The sequence below is a fragment of the Microchirus variegatus genome (assembly GCF_963457635.1).
Source record: "Microchirus variegatus genome assembly, chromosome: 17".
Classification (NCBI taxonomy): Eukaryota; Metazoa; Chordata; class Actinopteri; order Pleuronectiformes; family Soleidae; genus Microchirus; species Microchirus variegatus.
Window position 1 is genome coordinate 3,233,867 of NC_139818.1, and position 23,231 is coordinate 3,257,097.

Consider the following 23,231-nt stretch of genomic DNA (forward strand, 5'->3'; position numbering starts at 1 on the left):
GCCTCCATAATTAAGTTAAAATAAGTTATTTTGTGACTTCGGCTTGTGAAATGACTCATTTTTATTTACCCTAGTGAAACAAATTTATAAAACAAGGCTGCAGAAGACCAGCAGCTCCTGTGTCTCTGTGAGCTCAAAATCACTGGTTTTCTCAATGAGGTTTTTCCCTTCAGTGTTGACACCCTGACAGCCTTTGTCAAAAAAAAACACCCTCAAAAACCACTTAAATAAAAAGGGGAAAACACTCGTCGTCTACTCTCCGCGATACGTGACGATGTTCTTGTCCGTCTCGTGGATCTTTATCTCGTAGAGGGAGTCGGGCGGCAGGACCTTGGCCATGTTGTCCCAGATGTAAACAGCCAAGTTCTCGGTGGTGCTGACGCACAAAGGGGAACAAAATAAATAAATAAATAAACACACGTAAAACACACACATATACATATAATCTGTAGAAGCAACTGTACGAAGTAGCTACGCAAGATATTTACCTGACGACGTTGGCAAAGTACGGGACGTCCTTATCCAGGTTTTTATGATCCAGTGGAGTCATGATGACGTCCTGCAGGACAGCATCATTTCAGGGACAACGCTTGAAATGACTGTTGTTTTACGACACTATATTTTTTTGCATTAAATCTGTGAGAATTGTTGAGGTAGGAACCATTCTGTGCATCTGTGTTTGACGGGGACGATTTTAGTCGGTGCGCTGGAGAGTGAATTTTGTGCTCAGTTTAAGAGAAACTCGTAAAAAATAAATGTTGTAATGGCGACAAAAGCAGCCCGACGTGTCACTTCCTGTCCACGCACCAACGTCCATAAAGAAAATCAGCGTTTTAGCTCATAGGGGAAAACGCGTCGCTGTTTTGTTGCCGTTTTGTTCGGCGAGTTTACGTCACTGATTTAAAGCCGAACTAAGCGTTTTAAATTCGCAAAGTCACAAAATAACATTTGAAGTCAGAAATGAAGGCAGAAGTGGATCAAGAACTCCGGTGAGCCGTGACGTAAAATCGCAGATTTTCTCTATGGACTCTGGTGCGGAGGTGTTGGCGGTTCACAAAAGCGACACAAACTCATATTTGCAGTCAGAAAACTGCAAAAGTGGATTAAAAAGTGATGGAAATGTGAACATTTGAAGGAAAACGATTTAGAAAAACGAATTTTAGGCTTTTTTTGGGGGGTTAAATCCCAGTAAAGACAAGTTCTTACCTCAATGTGTCTCTTCAGGTCCGTCAGGTTCATGACCATCCCGGTGACGCCGTCGATCTGGAGACGCAACACAGCAGGAGTCAAGGTTTCCACACATTAAAGGATTTTTCCAGGACCAATTCCCCTCAAATTCAAGGAGTTTCCAGGACCAATTCCCCTCAAATTCGAAGACTTTTTCAGGACCAATTCCCCTCAAATTCAAGGACTTTCCAGGACCAATTCCCCTCAAATTCAAGGACTTTTCCAGGACCAATTCCCCTCAAATTCAAGGACTTTCCAGGACCAATTCCCCTCAAATTCAAGGACTTTCCCAGGACCATTTCCCTTAAATTCAAGGAGTTTCCAGGACCAATTCCCCTCAAATTCGAAGACTTTTTCAGGACCAATTTTCCTCAAATTCAAGGACTTTCCAGGACCAATTCCCCTCAAATTCAAGGACTTTTCCATGACCAATTCCCCTCAATTTCAAAGATTTTTCCAGGACCAATTCCCCTCAAATTCAAGGACTTTCCAGGACCAATTCCCCTCAAATTCAAGGACTTTCCAGGACCAATTCCCCTCAAATTCAAGGATTTTTCCAGGACCAATTCCCCTCAAATTCAAGGACTTTCCAGGACCAATTCCCCTCAAATTCAAGGACTTTTCCAGGACCAATACCCCTCAAATTCAAGGACTTTTCCAGGACCAATACCCCTCAAATTCAAGGACTTTTCCAGGACCAATTCCCCTCAAATTCAAGGACTAGAATATACCGACACAGCTTATACAAACCCTTTAACACAGAGAGTATCGCAGACGATACGTTAGCATCCCTGTACGCAACGGTTTGTGCTAGCGGTTTCCGAAAGCTAGCACAATATTCAAGCACTTTCAATGACCCGTGTCTATTTAGGGCGATTTTCGAATTCACACACTTTCAAGGATTGTCTTGTGTGTGTGTGTGTGTGTGTGTGTGTGTGTGTGTGTGTGTGTGTGTGTGTGTGTGTGTGTGTGTGTGTGTGTGTGCTTTTGGGATAAATAATGTGCGACAGAAACCTGTTTTTGATAGTTCTTAAACCCTGAAGCAAAGAGATCAGACGTTCTTTAATCCCCAGCTCCGCCCCCCGAGGGGAAATTCAAAATTGACACAAAGGCTAACTGGAAAACCAATGCTTACTTTTATTCAGGCTTCGCCAAAACATTTCTCCCAACTATCTCTGCTGCAGTCGTCATTAGCCATGACGGCTGACTGGTGCCGAAAAAAGCAAAAACTCACGATGCTAAATTTAGCTGATAACGCGAATCATATGCGATTTAGAAAAGTAAACATTGAGCAAAGCGTCGGTTTCGTGAAGTGCAAATCACCATCGCAAATAGTAAAACACAACGCCAAAAGCAGAAAACACAACATTAGCTGATAATGTCGTATCAGGTCCTAGCGATAGCATGCAGATTCCGACAGATACTCACTTTTCTACGCACGGTCACCTCCGCTGTGGAGAGAAACGAGAGAAATGAATGGAATTAACAAACGGGAAACATTGAAAGTTCACACTTAGCATAAGTTAGCATAACTTAACGACAAACCTTTGTAGTTGTGTCCGTGACCGTGAGGATTGTTGCACTTCCCAAACACCTCTTTGTTTTCTTCGTCACTCAGCAAAACACTGAAAACAGATGAAGACGTACTCAATTAAACATTTTTGTATGTCTAGCCCAACAAAAACTATTCCTTGATACTTTTCTAAAGTCTGGCACTAATTATATTCCATACATATCTTACACCTGGCCCTAATAATCTTCCATTAGTGCTGTGCAATAGGTTAGCATGACACGTTTCCATGACGACTGACTGGAAAAAGACGCGCAAGACGCCATGTTTACGTCCCGTGACACCAGAGTCCAGGCCCCGTTTATCAGTTAGCTCCGTTAGCTTAATTAGCTCCTTTTAGCTCCGTTAGCGCGCCTACAGTCGAACTGGAGTGGTCTGTTTATTAAACGAAAAGAACAGCGCTATGGATAACCAGCGTACCTGTGTACTGCGTATGTGCTCCTCTGTTTTTAAAGTTTAGCGTTACTTTAGAGCAGGGGTCACCAACCTTTTTGAGACAGAGAGCTACCTTAAGGGTAAAAAATAATATGGAGGGCTACCATATAATATCTTTTTGTTTGTTTACCATTTAAATGATTAATATTATGCATTCAACTGCATACACATTCATTCCAGTGCTTAATCCTAACGATTACCAGTTTTTATAAACAATATCAAAGATATTTCACTTTGCGATCATACGGATACATGCAAGTGAGGTGAAGTGAAGTGAAGTGAGCCCGCGGGCACTGTATTGGCTGCCTGCGGGCTACCAGGTGCCCGTGGGCACCACGTTGGTGACCCCTGCTTTAGAGACTCATTTTAACAATCGGGAGTCATGTATGACGTCACGCACGTCTTTTTCCGGTCAGTCGTCATGGAAACGTGTCGTGCATTGACGCGCTAACATTGACGCGCTAACATTTGACAGCACTATCTTCCATATATAACTTTGATGTTTAAGGTCCTTTAATTTTAATTATGCAACAACATTAAATCTAGCTTGACTTGACAGTTCCATAAACAAAATACGTATGACTGCTGGCTGGATTACCACTATAGCATTAGCGGTTTATGTTTACAAATTAACGCAGGTAAACACAATTATTACAGAGTCATCCAAAGCTAATTATCCATGTCTGCGGTCTAATTTTTAATTTAGCTGCATGTTCCTTTAATTTGGCACTAATAACCTTCCATACACCTTTAGCTACATGGCATTAACAGTCTTCCACACATTAGCAAAAAAGTGGCCCTAATAATCATCTATACATGACTTTAGCATCTGGTCGTGATTAAATCACTGTATGACTATCGTTTAAGTATTTAACCATTGAATATAAACCACTGAATAATACAAAATTATATTGAATATTTAATAATAATATTGACCACCACCGTCCAATATGGCGGACCCGGCGGCGTTGACGTAACACAACATCGTACCGAACTAGTTGTAGCCAAAACCGGCGTCTAAGTGTAAAATAAATGAATAAAATGTGAGTTTAAACGCGTGTTTAAGTCGAATAAAACAAACATTTGCAAACAGAGGAGGTTGTTAGCGACTCTACGTCACTCTGTGTAACAGCAGTGCGGTTAGCGGATCGAGTCTCGAGCCGACAGCGCCAGTCCCCGTTGTAAAATTCAACACTTTTAATTTCTCTTTCGCCCTCGTACGAAAACCACCGCAGAAAAGTGGAAAATAAAAAGTCCGCCTGGGAAGTGGATAGTAGAGGTTCAATTCGGCATACAGCCGAGGGCATAATTCAAGCGGACATTACAGATAATAAAGGCTTCTCCACTGCTAATAACGCCGCTCACCTGTGGAGCCGGTGGCAGGCGCTGAAGCTCTGCACGCGGGTGATGTATCCGACACGATCCGCCGAGGAGTCGCTTTTAGCGGATTCAGCCATGGTCAAAACACCGGGGGAGAGGATGAGGAGCAGCAGCAGGAAGGCAGAGAGGGAGGATAATATAGACGAGCCGCTGCTAAGGCTAAAAGATCCAGCCCCTGGTGACTCAAATCACAGCGTGATTGGCTTAAATAAAGGGCGTAAATACGACTCACATGTCCCAACTGCACAAACAAAGCCCCCCCCCCCCGGCCCCCCTGCGTTTTTTACAACGCAGAAGAAATTAATTATTCACACTTATTTAAGCAAATAAAGGTCATTTATTTCTACGTCACACTGAGGCATCATGTGATTGATGGAAACCACAGTTTTGAACCCAATCACAAGATTATAAGAGCATTCGATGACAGTCTGTGTACTATATATATAGATATATATATCTATATCTATATATATATAGTTATATATATATGTGTGTGTGTATGTAACCATAACCCATAATTTTTAAAGGACATAGTGTCTAAGTCTGGAAAGGGAAGCCGATTTGGAAGCGTCTGAAAGGCGTATTCTATCGAGTGACCACCAGGGGGCAACTCCACTGCTTAGAACGCAAGTTTACGTGCAAATATTTCGACTTTTGCCTCAATCACTCGACTTAAATACAGCAATAAATTACGGTCTAATTTAATCTATTAATTTTGATAAAACAACAGCCTAAATTTTGCTAAAATTAGCGCTGGTTCGAAATAGTTCGTACATTTCAGCCAATATCGGCGCGTCAGACTGGCTGTAGTAATTACTGCGACGTCCAGCAGAGGGCACTCTGGGTGCCTGTTTTTTTTTGACGTAACATTTGTGTTGAGAATTCTGAAAAAATCAATTTCAGGCTATAGCCGTTGCTCGTCAATAACGATGCTAATTGTATTTCGCAAAAAACAATATTTTTTTTTTTGGTCAATTTTTGCGACTGATTTAACGTGAACAAAATACGACAAAATTAAAAAAAGAGTGTTTTTACTATTGAAGTAAACGGCAGCCATCTTAGATGTAAAGTTGCTCCGACTTACCAAGTTGGAAATCCGACGCAGAAACAGAAACATCCGACTAGGAAGTCGGAAATTCTGACTTCCGACTAAAACTGGAACGCACCAGCACATCATCTTTGAATGCTGTCTAATTCCAATCAGAGACATTAGACCAAAACATCTGAAAATCATTCATCTTAATGGAAAATATTATGCCACGTAATATTTCATCAAACCTGATTTCACTAGGTGTTGTTCTGTCAGCTACCACTAGAGGCAGCGTAAGAAGAAAAACGACCCTGACAGTTAAACTGTTTATTAGTGCATACATCTTTATATATCTTTTGGTGAGACTACGAGTACAAATCATGATATACAAGTACACTATACAACTGTACAACAACTTTCTCATACACGCGTAAGAGCTTCGTAGTAGAAGTAGAAAACATGTAAAGCCGTAAAACTTGCTGCACAATGAGTCTCGTTATTCACATTCAGACGACAAATACACTGTATTTATACGTTTATACGTTTCAATCCAGATGAGTCATATGGATATTTATTTATAACTGGCCTGTGACGATGTTTTTCACGGTAAAATCAAACACAACGTTCGTATAGTAGCGGATTATTGTGGCGTGTTTATATGACGGCAGAGTACGCGACAGATATTTGATTATTTTTTTGTAGCGTCTGTGGGTTATGAGTCTGGACGGCTGCGAAAAATGTATAATGTTTCATATCATACATAAAAATAATGAATGGTCAGATCAGGTCAACCAGAATCTCCGCTATCAGTCGCTTGCGTTCAAACCTCTGTGAGTAATTCTGAATCCAACTTTAGCCTTTTAGCTATTTAGCATCCCCTACGTTTAGCTAGGAAGCGGCGGAGGCCTGTGTTTCGGGATAGCCGTGTCTGTGGTCCATGTGACATGAATATCTTTAAGTGCGCATGTTCTCGGTGGTGCGTCAGAGAATCCAACTTTAGCCTTTTAGCTATTTAGCATCCCGTACGTTTAGCTAGGAAGCAGCGGAGGCCTGTGTTTCGGGATACGAGACAGGAGTTCGTTGTACACTTTCCTCTCATAACTAATGACAGTCTAATCAAGCTACAAAGTTAGGAAGCTAGCTACCTAACATGCTAACATGTTAGCCCTTAGCTTGCCAGATTAGGCATGTCTGTGGTCCACGTGACATGAATATCTTTAAGTGTGCATGTTCTCGGTGGTGTGTCAGAGAATCCAACTTTAGCCTTTTAGCTATTTAGCATCCCCTACGTTTAGCTAGGAAGCAGCAGAGGTCTGCGGAGGATACGAGACAGGAGTTCGTCGTACACTTTCCTCTCATAACTAATGACAAACTGACCAAGCTACAAAGGTGGCAAGCTAGCTACCTAACATGCTAACATGTTAGCCCTTAGCTTGCCTGATCTGTGATCCACATGCCAAGAATATCTTTAACTGCGCATGTTCTCGGTGATGTGTCGTGCGACCACATGGACTGTATCTCTGATCGCGCTAGCTAGCTCGTAGCAGAACACTTTCCTGTGCAGTTAGCGGCCAGCTAGCCAGTTTTTGGTCAAAAGAGACAATGAAGAACTTGAGGTTACGTCCACACATGTACACGCCATCGCTCAGGGGATATAAGGACATATAAATGAGGACGAAAGACCTTTGAAGACCACCCTCGAGTAGCTAGCATGAATGGACCCAGGTGTAACCCAGATCTAAAACCTGCAGTCTGGAACAGATTCTTGAATCTTGGGCCTGGAGAAGTTGGAGGTCCTTCTTGTGAAGGTCTTCAGCCACTTTGAGGCAGTGTTATAACCATGTGGGTGATCCAGGTTTTGGTTGTTTCTTATCTCAGCACCTGGAGGCTAACCGGCGATCAGAACTCGCTCTCCTCCAGAATCTCCTCCATGGTCTCCCCCAGCGTCATCTCGCCGTCGCTGCTGGACAAACTCTTCCTGGTGAGGAAGTCCAGTCCTGCTACGTCGCCGCCCTTCAGCCCCTGACCTTTGACCTCGCCGACTCTGAGCGCTCCACCACCACCTCCTCCTCCTCCTCCGTGCACGGCCACCTGATGCAGGTGAGGGTGAGTCGCGCAGGCGCCGCCCTCGTCGCAAGAGTCGTTCTGCTGAGCGCACTGCGGGTGGCGCCATCGAGCGCACTTCCACAGGTGCTTGAGCGGCTCTCCTTGGAAACAACCCCTGACCTGGAAGTGGTTGGTGAACAGGAAGAGTTGCCAGCGCTTCTTCAGTTCAGCTTGGACCTAAAATCAGACAAAGAAATTACTAAAGCTGCTGTGATTTTTAAAACTTTTTGGGGGTCACATTCTACCAAGAAACCCAACCAATAAGTCCTATCATATACCATAACATATACTGATTGTATATGACCGGGCTGTTTTTTAAGAACACTACTAAATTTTTGCATAGTAGAAATGAATTATTCACACTTATTTAAGCAAATAAAGGCCATTTTTGAACAGTTTCGAACCCAATCACAAGATTATAAGAGCATTCCATGACCCAAAAGTATTGGGTTTGCATACTAAATATCTATATATCTATATATCTATCATATATTTTAAAGGACATAGTGACTAAATCTGGAAAGGGAAGTCGATTTGGAAGTGTCTGAAAGGCGTATTCTATCGAGTGACCACCAGGGGGGCAACTCCACTGCTTTGAATGCAAATTTACGTGCTAATATTTCGACTTTTGCCCCAATCACTCGACTTAAAAACAGTAACAAATTATGGTCTAATTTAATCTATTCATTTCGATAAAACAACAGCCTAAAATTTGCTAAAATTAGCGTTGGTTCGAAAATAGTTTCAGCGTTGGTTCGAAAATAGTTTCAGCGTCTGAAAGGCGTATTCTATCGAGTGACCACCAGGGGGCAACTCCACTGCTTTGAACGCAAGTTTACGTGCAAATATTTCGACTTTTGCCTCAATCACTTGACTTAAATACAGCAATAAATTACGGTCTAATTTAATCTATTCATTTTGATAAAACAACAGCCTAAATTTTGCTAAAATTAGCGCTGGTTCGAAATAGTTCGTACATTTCAGCCAATATCGGCGCGTCAGACTGGCTGTAGTAATTGCTGCGACGTCCAGGAGAGGGCACTCTTGAGTGCCTGGTTTTTTGACGTAACGTTTGTGTTGAGAATTAGGGGGAAAAAAATCAATATCAGGCTCTAGCCGTTGCTAGTCAATAATGATGCTAATTGTATTTCGAAAAACAAAAAAATTGTCAATTTGCCATATACTATAACATATACTGATTGTATACGATCGGGCTGGTTTTTAAACATGAGCTCCAGAAAATGTCCACGAAATTGGGTGCAGAAAATTTAGGGAATTTCACAAATGAATAAATCTTAGTGTGGGTCGGACAAGTTTAACAGCAGAAGAATGTCTGGAACATTCAGATGATTTTCCCACTATGACGTTATCAAAAAATGTCAAGAGCAACTTTTGCAGACATTTGCAACCTCACAGCTATGTCTGGAAAACGCCCTCGTTCACTCGACGAGAGGTGGAACGCTGCACAAAATCTGCAACAAATTGCCAAAAACGTAGGCTACGTACCTCTCCGTTAGCAAAACAGTAGAGCACAGCAACCAGGAAACCCTAGAAAAAAGTCACATTAGGGTCGACGTAGATCTAGAAAAGCAGTAATAAGTAAGTCTCCGGGTAAGTTCCAGCAGTTACCTGGAAAGAGCTGAGCGTGAGGTTGAGGAAGTTCCTGGCATAGCGGCTGCTGCCCTCCACGCACTCGTCGACCAGCACAGTGAAGACCACTTCGTGGATTCCCAGCAGAGGGATGAGGACCAGTGTCGCTCTTGCCAAACTGATGCACAGAAAGAAAGTAGACGAGAAAGCGTAAACATGTGAAGATGTTTACGATAAAGAGGACACGATGTACGGCTGGTGGTGGTATTTTAAATTCTCATGTACTGTTTATACACAGAGTATTAATCATTAAGACGTACAAGATGTCAAGAAACGAGGATTGATACTGTTTTTTTATGGAGTAGAATGCGGCGTGACGTTCTTTTCCAGCTACCGTTCCAGCAGTTTTCCCATTTTCCGAACAGCTGGACTTTTATAAATACGCTGCGTTCATGTGGGATTGTTTACCGCGGTGGTTGCTAATCCTGGTCTTGGGGGCCCCAGTGTTGCCCTGCACGTTTTAGATGTTCCTCAACACAGGATTCAGAAGGTCAACATCGTCATCAAGCTCCGCCAAAGCCCAAAAAATCAGGTTTGTTCGAACAGGGAACATCTAAAAGATGCAGGGCAGTGGTTCCCCAGATACCCAAACCCCGACCCTGTGCGCATGTTCTCGTGTGACCACATGGACTGTATCTCTGATCGCGCTAGCTAGCTCGTAGCAGAACACTTTCCTGCGCAGTTAGCGGCAAGCTCTTGTTTTTTGGTCAGAACTTGAGGTTACGTCCACACATGTACACGCCATCGCTCAGAGGATATAAGGACATACAAATGAGGACGAAGATTGTTTACCACGGTGGTTGCTAATCCTGGTCTTGGTTGGGGCCCGGGGGGGCCCAGTGTTGCCTGCACGTTTTAGATGTTCCTCAACACAGGATTCAGAAGGTCAGCATCGTCATTGTGCGGCCCGGGGGGCCATTGGCCCCCGGGCCGCACTTTGAGAACCAATGATCTAAAAGATGCAGGGCAGTGGTTCCCCAGATACCCCTGACCCTGTCGGCCTTTGGGTTTTGGTTAGAAGCCAAGTTCCCTTTCCACGAGGTCATGGACTTCCCACAAGTCCCTCAAGGATAATGTGATCAGTAAATGCTTAATGACACCACTTTTCATAGCGAATACCTGTATCTGTAGTCTGTAAATTTCACCTGATCTGCTTTGAGTTTGGACAGCAGCAGCATCAGGATCTTGATGAAGATGAAGAAAATGACCTGCAACACACACACACACACAACCACAGTGGATTTGAAATCTCATCATGCTTGTGACTGTCTCGGCGTCACATGCCCTCACAAGACTGGGGCCTGTAAACGTGGTATGAAATCACAGGATCACTCATCTGAGGCCCTGATGGCAGAGGAACAAGCCTCACGCCGAACTAACGCTACTGTTGGTCATTCTCAAGACTTTCAAAGGGGTTTAGTCGAGGAGTTTCACTTACGAGCACCGACAGAGTGATGGGGCCTCTGATGATCCACCAGAACCACCTGTTCACGATTGACCAGCACCTTAGGAATCAATTTTGAAAGTTGTAATATAAGTTATTAGCTTACAGTGAATCATGTGATATCACACAAACACTCACTCTGTGTTTTCATAAACGATTTTGACGACGGTCCACGGCGTCACGAACAGGACGGGGGTTCCTGAAAAGACACAGAAGCATGAAATGAACAGTTAAAGCGAATGAATGTGACACTAATTCTTGTCTTGTGTTGTTTATATGTTCTAGTAAAACAGCGTCCATGTCTGTTCCTTTGCATTTCTTGTCCAAACAATGTCAAAGTCCATTTAATCTACAGAGTAAAACCTGAACATCTTTGGCTCCTTGAGTAGCTAGTCCATCCATCCATTATCTACCGCTTTATACTCCACCGTGGGGGGGGGCTGTTTCTATCTCAGCTGACATTGGGCAATAGGCGATAGGGTCACACCCTGGACAGTTCGCCAGTCCATCATAGGGCCACATATAGAGACAAACAACCATTCACTCACACTCTCACACTCTCACACCTACGGTCAATTTAGAGTCACCAATTCACCTAATCGCCATATCGCATGTTTTTGGACTGTGGGAGGAAGCCGGAGAACCCGGAGAAAACCCACGCACACACAGGGAGAACATGCAAACTCCCTTGCAGAAAGGCCCTTGTTCCGAAAGTTGGGCTCGAACCCAGGAACCCGGGTCTTCCTGCTGCAAAGGCAAGAGTGCTAGGGCCAATTCCAATTCCTATCTTAACCCTCAATCTTAACCCTCAATCTCAACCCTTAATCTTAACTGGCCGTCAAAACCAAGTTTTGAGGGTTATTTTGTCACTTAGAAATGGGACACCCCTTAAATGCAGATACGTCTTCAGACTGTAGGGGGCAGAATAACGCGGAAGCTGCGTCCAGTCTGTCAACACCAAAAAAGAAGAAGAAGAAGAACACATTTACGTCAGGATTATTTATTTATTATTTTATTTCAGTCAAGTTATTAGGTTGTCAGTTAGTTATAAGATGATACTCATACAAATATTCAGCTGACAGTTACCACACACCACGACTTATTGAAAAGTAAACCACACCGGCCGACTATTGACAAAAGATCATAAAATAAAAATAAATGTTACGCAACAATGACGTCAGTAATCCATAATATGGACCTAAACTAAGATAATACAATGGTTTTCATCATTTTTATATCTCTATTAACAAAGAAAATACTTCATTTGTATCGCACTCGCTTCGCTGCTTTCGACGCCATCTTTCTTATGTTAAAAACATGCAATGCATTCTGGGTAGCCCTCGCTCCCAAGGGTGGTCTCGGAAAATCTCAATATTGAGGGCGATACAGCCCTTAAACTTGGCCTCAACTTAATTTTTTCTGAGAATCGGGACAGCATTTGCACTAGAGGGAGAGCATTTTTGAGATTGAGGGTTAAGCAAGGAATTGGAATTCACCACTACACCAACCGGCGGCCCAGTGAGCAGCTAGTGGAAAAAATGGAAATATCTCTTACCCCATCCGAGCAGCATGTACTTCTTCAGAAGTCGCCTCTTGGTCAGGACGGCGGTGAAGAGCAGCGTGTGGAGGAAAATGGCTTCCACCAGGAGCCAGAAGTAGTTGCAGGCCACAAAGTACTCCATGCACACTTTGGAGAACTTACACATCAGCGCCGTCTGTGGGAACAAAATGTGAGCAAAATGGTTTAGGAACTTAAAAAAAATCTCCAGAACAGGATCGTCACGTCGTCTTTTGTTTGCGTACCGCAGAGGTTGGGTAGGAGTTCCATCCGGGGTCGTCCTTTGGCAGGTTGGAATACATGACGTACAGAATGATTTCCTTGGAGATGACGGCCACGGCTCTCAGGATGAACGACACAAACAGATTCATGTGGATGTAGTTCCGGGTGCAGTGGAGCTTCCTGGTAAACAGATACAGGAAGAGCAACCGAGACCACATTACAGAGGGGAAGACGAACGATCGGAGGTGGAATCGATTCTTGACTCCCGTGACATTTAGAATCATTAATCTGTCTCGCTGTCTGGTAAATAACTCCTCAGGCCTCGAGTGTTCTGCTGCTCCAGCTCCTGACGGTGCGTTAAAGAACATCAATTTCATATCTCAGCGTTTATCTTCTTAATTTGGAGACATCAGATCGTTGATAACCAAATCTGTGTTGACAGAAGACCTGCCAATGAAGGTGTGGAGGGTCAACGTTGAATCCACTATTGAAAGGGACATAAGAAGAAGGTCTTTGATGTTTTTTGGGGGTATTAGTCCATGTCATGGTTGTGTTTGGTGGTACTTTGTGTCTAAGACGGAGTTCCTATGGGACAAATAAAGCCATCACGAATCTTCTTGAAGGAAACGACGAAGCAAATAAATGACTAATCTAGACGGATCTACGGCCTGATCGTCTGGAACAAGTGTCCGTGTAGCGATCGAGTAACGGGAGAAACAAATAACTGTCGTTTATTTGTGACAGATAGTTCTTCTAGATGACCGCATACAGTAGAGGCTAGCGCTGTTAGCCTCACAGCAAGAAGGTCACCGGTCTCCGTGTCCTGGTTTGACCGAGGGACTTCCTGTGCAGAGTTAGCGTGTTCTACCCCGTGTGTTCTACTCTGACTTCCTGGACACTCTAAATTGATTGTACGAGTGAGTGAATGGTTGTTTGCTCGTTGTTGTTTGTCCAGGGTGTTCCACCCTGCCTCATGAGCTGCGTGAAGTTGCCCCCCCCCCCCCCCCCAATAAAACCTTTTCAAAATACTTGTAATCGTTTGTGCTTCGTTTGTGCTTTTTTAGTTTTTGAGATATTAACATGTTTATATCCAGCCCCCCATATCGTCCAAATCAGCTGAAAATGGTCTCATTTGTTCGTGCTTCGTTTGTGCTGCTTTACTTTACAGTACTGGGATTAATATTAACCGTTATTGGACCTCCAGGCTCCGCACCGGGACTTCCCCGGAGGTCTACCCGGCCCAGGGGGCCCCTGTCCCGGCCACAGCCACCGCCACACACCGCCCCCAAATCCTGGAAGTCAACACTTTGACATTTTTTCACTAACTCCTGGAGCTCCACATCCAGGCTTTCACAGACGCTTACCCGCCCCAGGGGGGCCACCAGACCGGCCACAGACACTGCCACACACCCCCCCTAAACACTTTGTCACACAAGTTTGGTCTTTGATGGTAGGTGACGTTTCGGTCAACGTCACACCTGACGGAAGACCCCAGGGTCCAAAAGAGGGCACAAACAAATGAGAGCTTTTTCAGCTGATTTGGACGATACGGGGGGCTGCGTGACAATATAGATATATTAATATCTCAAAAACTAAAGCAGCACAAACAAAACTTTTTGCAGCACAAACCAGCATAAAACAAAGCACAAACAAACGAGACCATTTTCAGCTCATTTGGACAAATCTGGCTGGTTCTGCTTCATATTCCTCTTCTTCACCTACCGAGTGGTGAAGGGGCTCGCTCAGTATGGCGCGGGCACGCGCGCCCCATTTTGCAATAATGTTTAATATCTCAAAAACTAAAGCAGCACAAACAAAAATCTTTGCAGCACAAACCAGCACAAACGAATCACAAAGATTACAAGTATTTTGAAATTGTTTTATTGGGGATGGGGGGCCAACTTCACGGAGCTTGTCTCATGTGGAGGCTAACCCTAACCCTAACCCCTAATCCTAACCCAATGACGATATACAGAATACAGACGGCCACCACCTGCTACCTCCAGGTGCCGAACCTTTCGTAGCGGTTGACCGTTGGGTCACTGGATTGTAAGATGTCCTCAGTTTACACGATTACTGTGCAAGAAAGTCAGGACAAGTGTCGGTCACTGACCTCAGGATTCCCATCAGGAGCGTGGCCAGCGTGAGCGAGGTCAGCGACAGCGAGTAGCCGATGACGGAGATGAGCCTGAGCGCCGTCTGACGAAGCATTTCGTCTTCCTGGACGGACGGAGAGAACTTTTACGGTATAGGGAAAAACTTGCCAATAAAACCAGTTTCCGTCACAACCGTTTTCCCCCCTCCTCCTCCTCGTCCTCACCTTGTCTTTGAAGAAGTGGTCCTCCTGACACTCTGAGTCACCTCTCCACGCCTCTGAAGAGTTCTCCTTCTGACGCCACCTCCCGTTCGCTAAGCATTCCCTGTGCACCCTCCTGGAGGCGTCTGCGTGTGATTGAAAAGAAACTCTGGATGCGCGTGATTTCATTAGATGACAGGCTGACTGACTGAAGCTCATGAGCTAATCCTTTCCCCATGTGCCGTGCGATGTGTTTTATTATAAAGCAGGAAACCAATATAAGCTATTATATAAATCCACAGCGGGATTTCAATGCACTCTGTCAATCATTTAAAAGAATAATAGCCATTCACTGTCAGTCTAATGTTCCTCTGAGTCTCGATGGTGAGATTGAATCACGTTAGCCACAGATTTATGTTTGACGTGAACGAATGCTACAAAGTTCGCACAAAGGTGCTTTCAACAAATGATCGAATCAGTCAAAAGCTTTGTTTCAAGTCCCTCAAGGGAAGTCTCGCTACTTAGCAACCGTATTTGGCAGCTATTTTGGACAAACAAGAGCAGGTTCCAAATTTAAACGAATAAAGTGGGAGCCATTACTTTAAATATGAAGTAAAAAGATTGGCGACTTTGCCCCAAAATGGGCTTTAAAGCCATTTCTTTCCCACAGGATGTTGACCTACATTTGACCTTAAAGGGATAGTTGGGAATTTTGGACATAAGACCTATTTTCCAACTCAGCCGGTGTGATGGAGACGTCTGGAGACGTTTTCAAGAAATTTCATTCAGTTCTTCTAGTTGCCGAGTCCGCTGGTGCTATGGCTAGCGCAAGTCAACGGTACGAGCTAGCATGGCATTAGAAACACTCATACCGACTCCACAGTGCACCTGAGGCAAATCAATCGTAACGGCAGACTATCGATGTACATATCTGTGTTGATAGAATAATATTTGAAACAAAACTAACCTTGCATCGCATGAATTTTTGAGGGACTACTTTCTCAGCAGCAGCAGAATCAGTCCGCCGCTGCCATAGCCTAACAGGAAGTATGACGCGCTGAGACATAAATCCTTCAAATTACAAGGTTAGTTTTATTTCAAACATTCTATCAACACAGATATGTACATCTTTAGTCTGCCGTTACAATTGATTCGCCTCGGGTGCACTGTGGAGTCGGTATGAGTGTTTCTAATGCCATGCTAACTGGTACCGTTGACTTGCGCTAGCCATAGCACCAGCGAACTCAGAAACTTTAAGACTTTTAAACAACACTTGTCTGGCTTTTACAAAGCAGAGGATTCCTGTCAAACTCACAAATGATCTGATAACGTGGTGAAATCAAAACGTTACCCTCGCTGATCCACGGCAGGTAAGACGGACACGGCACCGACACGTTCCCAGGAGATGAATGAGGCCAACACACAAACGTGTCAAAGGTTCCTCTGCAGAAGTTTCCTGCGATGAAAATCATGAGGATTTTAATCTACAGGACGTAATGTACAGACAGAGATAACTCAATAAATGATGAAGACTCACCAGTTTTCAAGAGTGCACTCGAGTGCACCAGGGTTCTGTTGCAGTTCTCCCAGTACTCGGTCCGTTTAGCGATCAGACTTTCCAGAACTGAGCCCGAGACCTTTTCAAGAGAGAGCGAGAACGTGATCAGATGAGCAGTTTTGATTCTGGAGATACGACTATTGTCCGACTCTTTTAGACTCTTTAAACTCTTGAGGTTTCTTTGTGGTGTAGGAGGTGGTTGCTGGTGCTGGAGAAGCAGCCATTCCAACGAAGAGTGTCCTAACTCCAGGAACTAGGCTGTGAAATTTACATTTAAGCGCTGAGCAGACGCTAGTAGCCTTGAAAGGAAAACCAATCGATAGCAATCTGACAGAGGGTAAGGTAAGGTGCTAGGACAGAAGATGCTAATACTAATGCTACAACACCCAACTAATTGGCTAGATTTCCCCATCATCGGTTAGGGTTAGGGTTGGACCAGGGATCTGCAACCTCTAGCATCTTGAAAAGTGAGCTGTCAATCTTTCAAGAGCTTCTTGAAGACAGACATGGGCGTCGTCAGTAGGTTATTCTACAGACTGGGTGTCTTTGAAGAGGAACCCATCCTCTAGTTTCCTTTAGTTTCCTTTAAAGGCTTATTAATCATAGCCATGATGAGGGGGCACCCGGAATTGAACCAGGGACCTCTTGATCTGCAGTCAAATGCTCTACCACTGAGCTACACCCCCAACTTGTTTGTTACTTGTCACCCATCGTCATCCATGGTTCAGTCTAGATCAGGGAACTGCAGCCTCTAGTATCAGGAGAAGCCATTTTTGTCTGCGCTCTACCCAAGGATAAATTAATCTGGAGCTGCGAAACAACTATTTTTGGCCATAAAATGAAAACAACATCATATATATATATATATATATATATATTTTATATGATTAAACTTTAATGATTGTTTTGCAGCCCGATAATGTTGCAGTGTTAGTATTTACCCACTTGGTGGGAGTGTTTGTTCAGCAGCGTGGTCGTCGTGCGTTGCCGGGGGAAACACTTCCACCTGTGTGTGATCTGTGTGATTTATCAAACTCCAGAGGGACGCTGCATTAGTGTCACACACACACACACACACACGCACATGCACACGCACACGCACATGCACACGCACACGCACACACACACACACACACACACACACACACACACACACACACACACACACGTCTCCTGAGGCTCTAAAGTCTATAAACAGGATGTTTGGGAGGTGATCGCGTTTCAGCGGTCGTCACATCGTGTGTTGACGTTACTGAGACAGATTAACGTTTATAATCCCAAATTTCTGAGGATTCTCTGAACTTTTTCAGTTTTTCTAACCTTTAGTAAAAACATTGACGTCTTTTGATTTAAAAAAACAAAAAACAAAACTGATATTTTGAATATTCTTCAGCCCAAACCCTATTTACACGTAAAAAAGGTCTTAATATTATTATTATTATTATTATAATAATAACATGTATGGGATTTTGAACGTACAGCATCATTTCTTGAGCAAAATTTACTTAGTTATTGTTGATTTAATGTTATCTTTTATAGGATAGAACTGAGTGTGTGTATATGTGAGTGTGTAAAGAAATTTTTTATAGTACTTTCCTGTTGTAGTTGATTAAATATTTAAATGTGGAGACGCACGCCACTTTATATTTGTTTAAAACACACACATTATTGTCATTTTATGATCTTTTTTAAACATTATTTTATGACCTAATAGTTCATTTGCAGCTTTTATGACATATTTTGAGAAATCGACAACTTTTCCATGACATTAATTATTGTTTGTTTGAAATGTTATTTGACCTGAGCGCTTTATTTAATGAGGCTTTTGTAGAAATGTTGATTTACGACACTAAATATATGTATTATTATTATTATTATTGTTTTTGTTGAAAATGTTGGTTTTCTCTGGTGAATATCAATAAAACATCAATATATATATATAGCAGCAAGAAGACCCGGGTTCCTGGGTTCGAGCCCCGTTTGGAACGTCTTCGGAACAAGGGCCTTTCTGCAAGGAGTTTGCATGTTCTCCCCGTGTGTGCATGGGTTTCCTCCGGGTTCTCCGGCTTCCTCCCACAGTCAAAAAACATGCGATATGGGGATTAGGTGAATTGGTCACTCTAAATTGACCGTAGGTGTGAGTGTGTGAGTGGTGGTTTGTCTCTATATGTGGCCCTGTGATGGACTGGCGAACTGTCCAGGGCGTACCCCGCCTATCGCCCAATGTCTGCTGAGATAGGCACAGCACCCCCCGCGACCCTCTGGTGGAGGATAAAGCGGTAGATAATGGATGGATGGATGGATATATATATATATATATATATATGTGTGTATATATAAAGTATTATCTGTACTTTACTTTGTTATTTCTATTTCTAGCAACTTTTACATTTCCTCCATCTTTAACTGTTACCAAATAAAATCAGAAGAAAAAGAGTTGGTATTATTATTATTATTATTAGTAGTAGTAGTATATTATATTATTGCTCTTAAGACTTTTACTTAAATAATACAAGATAAAAGTGAGTTAAACTTCTACCAAAGTAATTTTCTGGTAACATATTTGTACTTTTACTCAAGTAAAAATATCTTTAAGGTACTTTTATACAAGCCTGTACAGTACAATTATATAAAGATGATGATATTGTGAGTAATGACAGCGCCCTCTGCTGTTAGAGACTGGTGATTGCAGTTGTTTCAGCACAGACTGAGTAAAAAAAAGAGTTAGAAAGTTTTACCTGCTGGCTGCAGACGTGGAGGAGCAGAAGGAGGGTGGAGGAGGAGGTGGAGGTGCTGGTCGTCTTGTGCCAGGTCGGCAGCAGGGTTAGCAGCAGGGTTAGCATGGTGCTCCGTGTTCACATCGGAACCAGTTCTCGGACGGTTTCCTCAGCCACGGTCCTCGCTGGGCCTCGCGCTCATCATCCACACCGGGTTCTTCTTCGGGTTCTTAGATGTTTCCTCCCTAAAAATGATCCTTGTAATTCCTCAAAGTCTCTCTCTCTCCGAACGAGAAATTTGCTGAAGTTGAGAAGTTGTTGATGACCGACACGATGGTCAAGGTGAAGAGGTCCTGATCTCGTTCTTGTCCTTGAAGACCTGAGAGGCCGTGGAGACCGCGGATCAGTCCTCGGATCAGTCCTTATATCGGTCCGTGGATCGGTCCGTGGATCGGTCCGTGGATCAGTCCTTAGATCAGTCCTTATATCGGTCCTTAGATCGGTCCGTGGATCGGTCCGTGGATCAGTCCTTAGATCAGTCCTTAGATCGGTCCTAAGATCGGTCCGTGGATCAGTGCACGATCGGTCCTTAGATCGGTCCTTAGATCGGTCCTTAGATCGGTCCTAAGATCGGTCCGTGGATCAGTGGACGATCAGTCCTTGGATCGGTCCGTGGATCGGTCCGTGGATCAGTCCGTGGATCAGTCCTTAGATCGGTCCTTAGATCGGTCCTTAGATCAGTCCTTAGAACGGTCCTTAGAACGGTCCGTGGATCAGTCCTTAGATCAGTCCATGGATTAGTCCGTGGTTCAGTCCGTGCTCCCTAAGGACGCGGTGCAAACTGAGAGCGCATGTGGATCCTCAACGACAGCTCGCCTCTCCTGCCCTGTCCTCCTCCTCCTCCTCCTCCTCCTCCCCCCCACAACCAATCATGATAAGGCCTGCGGAGCGAGAGCCGGGCTGCATCTGCTGCATCATCATCATCATCACCATCATCATCACACAAACTCTGCAGAGCCAGAGACAGCCACCGTGAGAACTTACGTTTAAACAAACTCATACGTTAAAAAGCGTGTAAATACCACCTGGACTGTAGACTGTAGTCCCTCCTCCTCCTCCTCCTCCTCCTACTCATCATCACCCAGCGTTTCTGACACTAATGTGAATCTAGTGTAAACGGACAGAAGTGAAACCAAACACAGACGAGAGAGCAGAGAGAGCTAAAGTTACACCTGCACCAGCCTCCATGACCTATACATGGACACGTCCACATTTCACACTTCAGAGCAGAATTAGCCTGTTTTAAAGAACCTCTTTAAGGACTTGAAGGGGTTTTTGAGGCCTTATTAAAGTGTGGGAGCAGACACTTAACGTGCTATTGTGAAGTATCGCGGTTGGTTGGAGTGTTCAAGTGTTTACAACACTTATAAATTACTAAGAATGACTTTGCTTTTGACGCCTTGGAATAAGCCTTTTCTACGTACGTCGGTTTTACAGAGGCCGCCATCTTGTGTGGCCATTTTCTACAGAAGCCCAAAAGGACAAACCACCCAGACCATGCTGCTTTATGTATTTTGAAACACCGTCTTACCACCTCTTCTCACCATGAGTGTGTAAACCCGTAAATACAGGTTTATGCAAAGTTGCAGCAATAATATTAAAAGCGGTTGTTCCCCAAAAAACATGGGGTTTTAGCATCCTAAATGCTAAAGTTTGAAATTATGGATGCAGTTTTATAATCGGTGTTTTTACGTGAAACCATAAGGGCTGAACGTTAATTTAGCTAAGTCCAAAAACTAAATAAAAAATATACCTAATAGTGGTTGTGCTAATGTTGGGGCCCCTCATGTGCCCTTTAGCCTTCGGCTCCCAGAATCTCTTGCAGCACCCCTGCTACATATAATCCCTCTTCCATATGGTTTCACGTACAGTTTGGAGTTCAAGCCGTTCGCTGCATTCCACTGATATCTGTCCTGTGTGAACTGTGTGACCTCATCGACTCTGAGATGAACGACTCTTTCCTAGAAAGTGTTTTCGCTAACCGGGTCGTAAATAAAGCTAGTTATGGAGGATAGTATGTTCGCTCCTTGATGAAACGCCTTCATTTATCTTGGTGGAAAAGTGACCTTTAAACAGAGAGGTGAAAAGTTTTAAAAGGTGTTTTTGCTCCATCAGTCAGTTTGACCGCGTGTTTTGAAGGCGATGCATAAATCTCAGCTCGGCCCACACAGACTTTAGAGCGAGGAAAGTTCAAGGAGGTCAGTCGGGATCGTGGAGGGGGGGGGGGGGAGGAGGTGGTTAGCGGTGTTCTTACACGTCCTGCGTAAACACAGCAGCCGCAAATGTTTACAACCGCCTGCAAAACGGGTTGCGGAGTGTTTAGCCGACAGGACAGGTGCTATGTGGAAGCTTAAACAGGTTGTTTAAGTTTGGCTCTCGGTCGCCAGGCGCAGGCCCCCCCCCCGCCAAGGCCCCCCCACGGTCCCCCCCGGCCCCAGCTTTTGGTAATTTTTCATGCCGCAAAGAAGTGCAAACATTTTTTCTCGGCGGAAGAGGTGACCCCTGGTTGTGAAGACGCTGGACAACGTCAAACAGGCAGAGAACGCGGCGAGAAGCATTTACAGATGCTCCAGAAGATGGAGTGTGGTTTGTCGTTCTTGTGTAACGAGATTATTTGGGTCAGGATCATCTCTGGAACATCTGGGTCAGGGGTCGGCAAAACTCGAGTGTAAGAAGAGCCATTTTTGACCCATAAAATGAAGCTAACACCATGAATTAAAGGTTAAATAACTAGCATTTATGAAACTTAATAACTACAAAAGGGAAAACTATTAACATTTCATAGCTGCTAGCATAAATACATTTCGCCAGACCTCACCTACGTGCCAAGTTTCCAGACATTTTATGCACGTTAACCCGCTCAAAAATGACCACGTGGCTCAAGATACGCAGGTTGCAGCCCTTGATCTCATAAGGTAGCATTGGTAGCATTATGAGCTGGTGCATGCAGGAGAAATTAGGCCATGGTTCTCTTACTACAATCTACTCTAATGTGCATCTGCAATATCATAAGAGTATGTCTGCCATGTTATCTCACTGTTTAAAGCAGTTTTCCATCAAGAAAGTGAAGTTTGCAAACTGCTAACTCACCTTCACCAAAGTCCATAGAGAAAACCACCAGTTTTACATCACAGCCCTGAGGACTGTTATTATGGTATTGAATCACTGCTGATTCCACCACTCACTTCAAATATGTAAATTATTTTTTAATTCGGCTTGTAAAATCTTTCATTTGAATTTAACCGCGGGACACAAAGCCACGTAATGAGGCGGCCGTAGACCAGCAGCTCCTGTGTCCCCCATGAGCTAAAAACGATGATTTTCTCTATGGAGTTTGGTGTGGGAGAGTAAGCAGTTTAGAAATGTAGATTTTTAGTTGAAAAGGGGCGATTTAACAAGAAGATAAGGCAAGAAATATATTCTTTAGATACTGTAGACAAGGTAGCGAGAAATATGAATAGTTAAGTCTTTTGATTTTGAGTTAAGTGCCTTTATCTTCATGCTAGCAGCTATGGTTTCAATTCAAAACACTGAAATATCCTTTATTTTCTGGATTTATAGGAAATAGAATGTTACCGTGACATAATTAGGGCACTAAAGCAGATATTATTTACCTTTTATTTAAAAAAATTTCATGGTGGTGTGACATGACACCAAGAAATATTGTTGCTATGCAGAACTTTACTGTGCGTGTTAGCTTGTGTTAGCAGCACACAGACAACATGTGCATGGATCATCCACGTGTTTACATTCTTGCCGAGGCACAGCGACGGCGAGCGGAGAGAGGATGGCGAGTGTCACTTCTCAGCCGGAAAAACAAACCTGGAGCCCCCCCCCCACCAACATTCCCACCCCCATCCCCGCGGGGACGCGCTATGGAACATCCTGTCTGCTGTTGACCTGGCCGAGTGACGGCTCCAGGCGCCGCATCGCTCTGTCGCCAAATAACAGCATCAAGAACCGCCATCGATGGACGAG

At 43.9% G+C, this 23,231-nt stretch overlaps 2 protein-coding genes across 2 annotated transcripts; both read right to left on the bottom strand.

The window, feature by feature from the left end:
- Positions 1-252: 252 nt before the first annotated feature.
- On the bottom strand, positions 253-4,689 carry pts (6-pyruvoyltetrahydropterin synthase; the record flags this gene model as incomplete). Its single annotated transcript, XM_083904268.1, has 6 exons — positions 253-376; positions 489-559; positions 1,207-1,263; positions 2,656-2,678; positions 2,773-2,852; positions 4,598-4,689. 6 exons carry the CDS (start codon positions 4,687-4,689, stop codon positions 253-255), a joined length of 447 nt encoding a protein of 148 aa, XP_083760394.1.
- Positions 4,690-7,541: 2,852 nt separating this feature from the next.
- glp2r (glucagon-like peptide 2 receptor) lies at positions 7,542-16,700 on the bottom strand (the record flags this gene model as incomplete). Its single annotated transcript, XM_083904281.1, has 13 exons — positions 7,542-7,925; positions 9,255-9,296; positions 9,378-9,516; positions 10,518-10,606; positions 10,837-10,903; positions 10,981-11,041; positions 12,398-12,557; positions 12,646-12,802; positions 14,736-14,842; positions 14,943-15,064; positions 16,270-16,374; positions 16,456-16,555; positions 16,626-16,700. The coding sequence occupies 13 exons, from the start codon at positions 16,698-16,700 to the stop codon at positions 7,542-7,544; spliced, it is 1,608 nt and encodes a 535-aa protein (XP_083760407.1).
- Positions 16,701-23,231: the final 6,531 nt, after the last annotated feature.